Source organism: Scleropages formosus, chromosome 18, assembly GCF_900964775.1.
Source record: "Scleropages formosus chromosome 18, fSclFor1.1, whole genome shotgun sequence".
Taxonomy (NCBI): domain Eukaryota; kingdom Metazoa; phylum Chordata; class Actinopteri; order Osteoglossiformes; family Osteoglossidae; genus Scleropages; species Scleropages formosus.
The window spans coordinates 22,409,801-22,419,774 of NC_041823.1; the positions used below are offsets into that span (position 1 = coordinate 22,409,801).

General features: G+C 47.0%; 1 protein-coding gene across 1 annotated transcript in view; it reads left to right on the plus strand.

The window, feature by feature from the left end:
* The window catches only part of nphs1 (NPHS1 adhesion molecule, nephrin), a 36,803-nt gene extending 27,215 nt beyond the window's left edge, over window positions 1–9,588 (plus strand). Inside the window, exons 16-29 of the mRNA XM_029260099.1 lie at window positions 90–224; window positions 697–818; window positions 1,180–1,342; window positions 1,432–1,588; window positions 1,850–2,001; window positions 4,356–4,467; window positions 4,994–5,175; window positions 5,349–5,399; window positions 5,501–5,623; window positions 6,156–6,201; window positions 8,603–8,726; window positions 8,955–9,036; window positions 9,141–9,310; window positions 9,428–9,588. Of these exons, the coding sequence (XP_029115932.1) occupies window positions 90–224; window positions 697–818; window positions 1,180–1,342; window positions 1,432–1,588; window positions 1,850–2,001; window positions 4,356–4,467; window positions 4,994–5,175; window positions 5,349–5,399; window positions 5,501–5,623; window positions 6,156–6,201; window positions 8,603–8,726; window positions 8,955–9,036; window positions 9,141–9,310; window positions 9,428–9,562 (1,754 nt within the window). The 3' untranslated portion in view covers window positions 9,563–9,588. The remainder of the gene's footprint in view (window positions 1–89; window positions 225–696; window positions 819–1,179; window positions 1,343–1,431; window positions 1,589–1,849; window positions 2,002–4,355; window positions 4,468–4,993; window positions 5,176–5,348; window positions 5,400–5,500; window positions 5,624–6,155; window positions 6,202–8,602; window positions 8,727–8,954; window positions 9,037–9,140; window positions 9,311–9,427) is intronic.
* Window positions 9,589–9,974: the final 386 nt, after the last annotated feature.

Below are 9,974 nucleotides of genomic sequence, written 5' to 3' on the forward strand. Positions count from 1 at the left end.
CTGCCCTCCCCGGTCATTCAATTATTCAGCCACTAATGTGCTTTATGGAAGCTGTAACTGGTACCGCCATCGCGTGTGTCCCTCGACAGAGAGAGATCCACGGTACCACTGGAGAGATGGGCTCGAGATCTGGAACGTGACCAGGAAAGATGCCGGGAAATACAACATCCGCTGTGAGAATGCTGAGGGGGAGGAGCGCACCGCAGTCACCCTGGACGTTCAGTGTAAGATGCTGCTGCCAAAAAGGGGGCTGCTGTGGGGACAATTTCGAGGCACCCCCTTCTTCCAGCGCATCACAAAACACGGTTTTCCCTAAACTAAGTCCTTGATGTTATAGCTCACACTCGCCCAGCGCCCTTGATAATGCAGAACATGCAAATTGCACGCATCTATAATGAATGGGATTCAACTGAAAACAGTTGTAGTGGTTTGAGGAGCTCTTCAAATGTGTATGAAAGGAACAGCTGGAGATCCCGGCACGATGCTCCGTTGTCCTCAAACGCATTTGTGTGCCACCTGTGATTTTCCTGTAATGATGCACTTTTAGTCCTGAGTGTAGAGATCATTGGAGCCTGGGTTCTGACCACTTTCGATTTAATGACAACATCCAGATAATACAGGCAAGTGACACACACGAGGGGAAAGATTGGCACAAATGTAGCAATGCCCTGTCTGTGATGGTGGACACTTTGTTAGATGCCCCCAGCGTGAGGATCGAGACTGACCCCGTCTACGTGGATCTGGGCCAGACAGCTGACCTGGTGTGCAAGGCGGATGCCAATCCTGTGAGCTCGGGCATGTTCTCCTGGGAGAGGGTGGTGAGTGCCCCGGCCATTCCACTCCCCACCCATTCTCACTCCTGCTCTTTTTTACCCCATGCTGTTTATCATCCATCCTTCTAAGTGCAGAACCGTGTAATCTTTCACTGCCTTAACGACCCCCCCCCCCCCACCACCGACCCCGAACCACCCTCCACTTTTACCTCTTCCTAAATGGAGAAAAATAGGTTTCATTAAAACAGTGTTAGCAAAGGGAACATTTGTCAGTGTTCGCTTGGATTATGTAGTTCTTTTGCTTTTAAGTGCATGGCTACTCCTCTTGGTGATCTTCTCTGCCTCAGTTGATCAGACTGGGCCATCAGAACCTTTCTCGCTGAGGTCTTCCCATCGTGCACTTCAGGGGGAGGACGAAGACGAGGACCCTGGTTCACAAACCGAGGACGAAAACATCAGCTGGTTGACCATCCCCGAGGTCACTCGCTCACACAGCGGTCGTTACAAGTGCACGGTGGACAACGGCATAGCGCCGGCCGCCAGCACAGAGGTCCAGCTGATTGTGCGCTGTAAGTGTCTGAAACCCTTCGTGATTCAGGTTAAGCAACATGGGGCCATGTGGTCCAGTCCTTTTTCCAACCTCCCACCTTTTGCGCAGTTAAGCCTGAACTCCAGAAAGGGCCCCATTGGAGCAAGGTGGCAAGTCGGGGGGATGGGAGCAGCATTGCACAGGTGGTCTGTCAGGCTGAAGGGATTCCAAAAGTGGAATTCTCCTGGACCAAAAACGGCATAAAAATTGACTTTAACAACCCCAGGTAAGACAAGAGTCCAGCTTCGTGAAGAACACTGCTGTACTCAGTACATTTCCTCCGATAGCAAAATTCTTTAATACATTTACATTTATTCATTTAGCAGACGTTTTTCTCCAAAGCGAAATACACGTAATAGAAAATACAATGTGTGCATTACATTAGATGCAGACGCACCGAGGGCGGTTGGTTCAGGGAAGCAGCGTCTGGTTTGCATGGTGGTCCATGCTTGGTGTCCATCTAGCTGTATGATGCTCTGTCTTCCAGGTATTCGGAGAAGATGGTCAAGGAGGGCTGGGTCCACACCAGCACGCTCACCATTGTCAATGTGAGCGCAGCTCTGGACTATGCCATCTTCACCTGCATTGCCCGCAACACCCTGGGCGAGGACCGGCTGGACATTCAGCTCCTAAGTACCAGTAAGGCGAGACAGGGACCTGAGTACAAGCAAGGGGGGAACATTAGTCATGAAGCTTCATGACACAGTCAGACGTTAATATTCCGTTTTCATGACATTTACTCATTCAGCAGAAGCTTTTCTCCAACTCAGAGTAAACAAAAGAGCATTTCACTGACAGGCGTAGAGATACAGATGCAGACACATGATTCCGGAAATTCTGTTGATTACATATTCAACCAATATCACCATTTCTGCCAGCATACATTACACAAAGTAGCTGCATATAGAACTGAAACAGAATATTTTTTAAAATGATAATATGGTGAAATCTTATGGAGCACTTTCCAAAGTGTTTTACCAATGTATTGTTTCTATTTACCTATTTCTAAGGTTAACTAAAGGTATTTAGCCCTGTGTACAGCTGGGTTCCTGGGGAGCATCTTAGGCAAACAATCTTGCTCTGGGGTTCTACAGCAGGAGGTGGGATTCAAACCCATGAATTCTGGATCTGAAAGCAGCAGTGCTACCAACCATGCTATCAGCTGCCCCCTGTTCAAATATCATGTCAATAAAATGTTCAGTTTTTACTGAACAGAAAGGGAACAAGTGACAGATGGCGTCAGATACTGACGGAGAGACAGCATGAGGCAAAAAGAAGGAGAATGTTATCATGATTGGATAAAGAGAGGAAGAGTGAGAGGGTTATTCATGTAGAGTGAAGGGTCGGCGAGTGATCGAAGTGAAAGAATAAGGGTTGGCAGCTCAGAAAGAGGTACATAGATGGAGGATAATCACTTTGCAGATCCCAGAGAAAATGTTGAAAGCAAGACAAAAATGCTAATAATACAAGGATTTTAACAGCCAGTGTGCTGATTGTAATTTAGTTTGTTTTTGATTTTGTCTGTCTTTCTCTTCATCCACAACGTTGAACTGGGTGCATATAAAAAGACTGCAATTAAAGAGGAGGTCAAGAGCTCCATGTAGAAAGAAGTCAATTTCCATGACAACACGTGGATTGTTCTTTGTATGGCATTTGCAGGCTGGTTTTGCATTAAACTGCTAAGAGGGAGCGGCAGGAGTAGCCTGTAGACCGGAAGCAGCCGTCTTCGCCCGCTAATGTAGCCCCCCTGACGAAAGACCAGCAAATAGCAACAAAGAGCACGTGATGCTTAGGACAAGCCGGGGCCTCCATCCAGTTCACCCCAGTTGATCCCTGACTTTGGCTCCGTTAGACGAGGGGACGCCACCGAGGCTCCCCGTGCGAATAGGAGTGGCGCAGCCAGGCGAGGTGCCCTGTTTCCCACTCCTCCTGGACCCGATACCCCCCTCGTCCAGCCTCTTGCACACCGCGTGCCCTGATTGTAAGAAGGCGAAGCCCCCTGGCTGCCCTGCCCTCTGGCTGTGAAATCGGCATCCGCCTGCCGTGGTTGAGCCCCGCTTGCCGAGTCCCCAGCGGCCCCCGGCAGACACCTTTAATGTTTACCATAAAAACCATGAAATACAATCCAATATCCTTGCTGTTTTTATTGCCGCAAATATTCATAATTAATCTGATGCAGTTATAATAAATTATATATGCTTCTTATCATCAGAGGACTGGAGAGAGAGAGAAAAATGCATAGTCCTCGGCATGGCTGCGGTGCGGACTTAAAGGCACAGGCACGCCAAATAGGGCTGAGCGGCGCAGTCATTGGCGTCCTTGTCAAGGCGGCTGGCAGCTCTGTCACGGGTGTGAAGGGATCTTTTTCTAACCTTTTTCTTACCTAACTCGCCACCGACCTTGAATTGATAAGGTACACAGCCTACTGTGTATTCAGTTATGCATTATTTATTCGACTGGCTCGTCCTCTTTCACACGCTCTGTTACCCATTTGCAGAGCTCACATTATCACAGGTGCAGTCTTGTGAGGACAGGAGGATTACAGAGGTGATCAGAGCCCACATCCTCATGGCAGCTGACCCTTCACCACACTGCTGCCCTGTCACCCTGCGAACAGTGTAAAGCTCAGGCAGAACCACACCCAGACACTTGAGCATCTTCTGGGTGTGAGAACGCTGCAATGGTGTCCAAGCAGCAAACTTTCGAGTTGTATTATGCAATGTCTTCTTCTCTAATTCTCTAATTTCATCTCAAGTCAGTGGAATTTACTTTATTAGTGTGACCTTTTGCTATAGCAGATATTCAAATATATATGGAAAGGGAGATTGTGAAGAAGTAATGAAAATAATTACATTAAATCACTGGGACATAGTTATATATATAAATAATATTTATTTATAAATCATATATCATATATACAAATGATCGTATATACTGTATATATGTCTGTATTGCACTCACACGTTATCTCTGCCTCGATGTAACTTGTACAGACCACCCCGATCCCCCGTCAGATCTGAGGCTGGCAAGTGTTACCCACCACACGGTCACGCTGCAGTGGAACGCTGGCTTCGATGGTGGTTTACAGCAAAAATTCCGCATCAGGTGGGTGTGTGGTCACCACTTAGTCACCTTTTTTTCAGCTACTTAGCAAAACAGTAGTAACGGACAACACGGACAACACGCACAACCCTGATAGCCCATAAGCACTAAGTCTGGGTGCTGAAATCTCTGCTGGGAGCTTGTTGTAACAGAGGATAGCACTCATAGACTTATTTTTCACCAGTGTGTTTTGGCTCACAGTTTTCTTCTGCTTGTGTGCTGAATGAAACTAAAGAAATATTCATATAAATATGCAAGCAAAGAACACCCGTCATATTTGACTTATTATGACATCATAGGTGTTAACCATTTTTGGTTACTGAAAAAATACGTATATCAAGAATATTGATTAAGAACTGCCGTTGTAGAAGTGTACTAATATATAAATGCGTGAAAACAGAGTGGAGATGCTGATAACAGCTACACATCACCCATGACTCTGGGATAAATCTCTGAGAGAGGTGCTGGGCAACAACGTTACGTTTTTGACGTATTTGCACACCTGTGCTGGTGGGATGCTGGATGCCAGGTACCGCAGGCCTGCTTCTACCAGCTTCCTGTACGTGGATGTCTTCCCGCCGATGGCGACCTCCTTCACGGTCGACGGCCTGTCTCCCAAGACCACCTACAACTTCTCCGTGAACGCCATCAACAGCATGGGAGAGAGCGAGTATGCAGACAACAACGCGGTTCTGACCGTCACCACCAAGGGTTCGTTCATTGCAGGAACGTGTAAATTCGTCAAGCTGTCGATCCCTCACGGAGGTTCTTGAGCAGTTACCCAGGCTATGAAAGAGCGCATCAGTGCCAATAAAAACAGTTCTATATTAAAATAACATAATTAATGGAAGGAGTCTTTTCTTCTCTGATGCCTATCTGAGCAGAATGGCAGCCTACTGAAGAAGAACAGCCAGAAGATGGTCATGGCACCACAGGTAATGCGGAAAATTCACTTTTCCACTTTCTGAAAGGTGGGTACTGGCACTGGTGTTGCCATGTGACTGAATATTACTGTTGTTGTTGTTTCGGGTCTCAGATCCCTTGCGCATGCCGCTCCACTGGGCGATAACTCTGGCCGCAGCCGGCGGACTCCTGCTGGTCCTCAACGCATCTGGATGCTTCCTGGCACTGAGGTGGAAAAGGAGGCGGAGTTTATCAGGTACTTGCAAAAGGCCTATTTGACATGATGGTGCTTTTTTCCCTGACACAGCGTCAGATAGCGTTTCAGAGAACGTCTGCCAACCAGCAGCTTAAAGCACAGGGGAGAGGTGTCTGAATTCTAATGCGCCTGTCACTTAAGGCTTCCATCCTTCCCCTCTCATCTCCTTCCACTTGTTCTCCTCCTCCCTGGTACCTGCATCGGTATGGCCCCCGCTCACTCGCCACATCCCTTCCTCTCCCGCGACTGTCACTTCCCTCTTCCACCGTCGCTCTTATCTCAGTCCATCGCTTTCGCCTGTCCTTCTCCCATTCCATCTGTCTTCCCCCACAGTTTCCCCTCTTTCTACCTGTCACGTCTGCCTTGCACTGGCGCGCCTTTCTCATCTTGCCCGTCTTTGTCTCCCTCTCTCGCAGTCTCCACCACCGATCTCCCTCCTGTTTTGCCTTCTGGTTCCTCCTCTCCAGTGCCTCTGTCCCCCCACCCGCCCCCCATAATCCCCCTCTCACAGTCGTCTTCCTCTCGTCCTCAGAGGAAACCAACAGCATCTCCAAGGCGAAGGAGAGTGAGGGAACACGGTGAGTCAGCCTGATCCGAGTCGACGAGCCTTCGCGAGTAAACGGCCTGCTGCAAATCCCCATTAAACCTCGAAACGCCACATTTCGCCCTAAGACACACACTCAACTCAAACGGGGCACTCCTGTAAAGATACGGGGGTGCAATGAACGCATGTTAAAGAAATCGCTTGGAACGTGGACTTCCATCAGGACTCTGCCGTTACACTTCCATGAAGTCATGGCTCACAGTGTTGTGAAGGAGGGTTTCCTCTTTCCTGATTTCCTCTATCATTGAAAATTTCTCTGCTGAGTGTTTTCAGGTTTTCCACCAAAACGAAGAGTAGATACAAGACACCTGCGTGGAAAAAATACCACCTTTTCTAAATATATTTATTTAATGAACAAAATTACATTAACATCGAGCAGCACTGTGTGAAAAAATAATTCTGCTACTTATATGAGCTCAGTTCAAAGGGTGATTGGAGTCAGTTGACTGAACACAGGCATAGCGGGTGGTGAAAGTGAGTAAGAGTGATTGAACACAGCCAGGACTGATCCCAACCACACATACACACACATTTTCAGAACCACTTGTCCCTTACGGGGTCACAGGGAACCGGAGCCTACCCAGCAACACAGGGCATAAGGCCAGAGGGGGAAGGGGACACACCCAGGACGGGACGCCAGCCCGTCACAAGGCACCCCAAGCAGGACTCGAACCCCAGACCCACCAGAGAGCAGGACTGTGGTCCAACCCACTGCGCCACCGCACCCATACATACTCCATACACACTCAAAAACAAACTGGGCAAAGATGGACTTATTGAGAGAGCAGAAAGGCAGAAGCCACTGCTTACCAAGAAGAACATAAATGCTCATCTCTCCTTTGCCAAGAAACTCCTGGATAGTCCCCAAGCCTTTTGGGAAAATATTCAATGGATACATGAGTCAAAAATAGAACTTTTTGGATGACACAGGTCCCACTGAGCTGTAAAATGCATTCTGCAATACATTTATCCATTTAGCAGATGCTTTTCTCCAACCAACTTGCAGTGAACACTATGTAGCCCACGCCCACAGCTTATTCACCCAAGGTGACAAGCAATGCTAGATACACTGCTTACACTGAGTCACACTCATCTACACACCACTGAAACACTTTTCTCTCTGTCACTCATGCACACTATGAATGGTTTATAGTCACCAATCCACCTGAGCTGCATGTCTTTGGGAGGAAATCCAGACAGACACAGGGAGAACATGAAAACTACACACAGACTGAGTTGGGATCCAACCTAGTCCTCTTGCACAACCCAGGTGCTGTGAGACAGCAGCGCTACTCACTGTGCCACCCTGGTAAGGCTGCCAGGGTAATGGTCAAACAGGGTGGTGATGGTGTTGGGTTGATTCAGGACCTGGACCTGGACAACTTACAATAACTGAAGGAACCATGAAATCTGCTCTGTATTAGAAAATTATGAAAATGTTCGTGAGCTGAACTGTTGTTGTGTCATGCAGCAAGACAATGATCCAAAACACAAAAAAACAAGTTCACATCAGAATGACTGAAAAGAAGCAAGACTAAAGTTTTGGGATGCCCTTGTTGAAGTCCAGACATAAACCCAATGCAGATGTTGTGACAAGAAACAAGCAGTTCACGATTTAACACTTAACAGTGTTTCTAAATTCAAGCAGTTCCGCAAAGAAGAGTGGGCTAAAATTCCTCCACAGTGGTGTAAAGAACTGCTATTGAACTATAGGAAGTGTTCTGTTGCAGTCATTGCAGCTAAAGGTGGCAAATACTCTTTCACACAGTGCTAGCTGGTGTTGGATAACATTGTTAATTAAATTGGTCTAGTAAGTAAAAGAAAATTATTGGTGCCCTTTATCTAATATTAGATTTTTGTCGAAGACCAGAAAATATCCAGGTTCAAAAAAATCGCAATGACAGAGGAAATTAGAAAGGGGCAAATACCTTTTCACGGTACTGTAAGCTAGAGAATGACTATTAGATAACGCTAATGGATTTTCAGAAAGCCCTTACTGTGGCTGCAGTTCATTTCTGAGAGACATTGAAACCTGAGATTTAGGAGGACTGTTTGCAGGCGGTAAGTGGCGTAGTGGTTTGAGTTGCTGCCTTTGGGATTGAAGAATCTGTGTTTGAATCCCACCTCTGGCTGTAGTTCCCTTGATTAAACTGCTTGAGGAAAAAATGACCTACCTGTATACATTGATAAGCCATTGTTAGGTGTTTACCATTAAGTCACTTTGGAGAAAAGCATCAGCTAAATAAGTAAATGTAAATGTTTCTTGATTGGGATGGGATGTGTGAGCAGCTGCTTCCCAGCAGACACCTCAAGCTATAATGTAGAGTAACAGAAGGAGAGCTCTTATCATTCTGTTGCCTCCCTCTGCCTCGCAGCTCTGTGTCGGCGGAATCCAACCGGTACGAGGGACGGGAGCCCGTCAACGTGGCCGCCCGACGCACCCTGTTGGTTGACAGTGCCTCAGAGCCCGAGAGCACCACTTATGAAAGCTATGGAGATGTGAGTACCTGGGGAGGACACAGAAGGAAGGGCGGTTGAGGAAGAGGAGCAGGAGGTGTACTGGACTAGTGGGGGGGTTGCAGTTTTGCACATTTGTACATGTTGGCATGGGGGAAGGAAGGGTAGGGAGATAAAGATTAGATTTTTGGTTGGACAGGTGGTGTTTGAATGATCAACCTGCACAGCTCACCAGGTCGTTGGAATCTTTTTTTATGCATTGCTTCCCAGGAGGGCAGCCAGCACTACTACTTCCCCACCGGCCATTATCACCCTTCACTCTACCCCCATCCAGAGGGAGCAGAGAGGCATGGTAAGGAAAACATCGAAAGAAGCTCGTTGAAAGCAAATTGCATGTAATGTGATAATAAAACCAAGGAATTCATTAAATCAGTTTTTTTTTGACATGGTTTTCAGTCCAAGATGGACTTTACTCTATGGTCCCTGAAGTTCATGACTATGAGGAGGTGAGGGATTGGAGGATGTATGAAGATGTGGGGGAGCTGTCCCTTCCACCTCCTCCTTCCTTATATTACCCTCCTTTGCCAGAGCTGCACACATCATGGAGACAGGCGCCCACCCTCCATGTGAGTCAAATTATTAATTAATCCTCTTACAAACACTTCTTAAGGATCTCTTCCTGTACTTGCAGAAGGTTAGTGTCACTAGTTTTTGGTTTCTTCACACCGATCCATTTTCCCCAGGCACCTCATGAGAGAAGAGGAGAGGTCATGACCGATTTGGAGCCCCGAATCAAAGTGTATGATGCAGTAATGGAGAATTACCTCTCCAGGCAGGATGGCGAGCTGCCGTTCGAACTGAGAGGAGAGCTCGTTTGAAACAATGTTTAATGGCTTGAATATGAACGGCACAGTGGCACAACGCCTGGGTGATGTGAGGGACATGGGTTCGATCCCCTCTCAGTCTGTGTGGAGTTTGCATGTTCTCCCCATGTCTGCGTGGGTTTCCTCTGTGTGCTCTGGTTTCCTCCCACAATCCAAAGACAAGGTTCACCCATAGTGTGTGAGTGACAGAGAGAGTGTGTTCCACTGATGTATGGATGAGTGACTCACACATCACAAGCATCTGCTAAATAAATACATGTAAATAATGTGCATCCTAGCGTAATGTATTCAGTGTTTACGTTCTGTGATTTTCCTTTCTGCCAAAAATAAATGATGTAATTAAAATCCATTACATTTGCTACTGTAATTTTTATATACCCTGTGTTAGCTCCCTTCACAAATGATT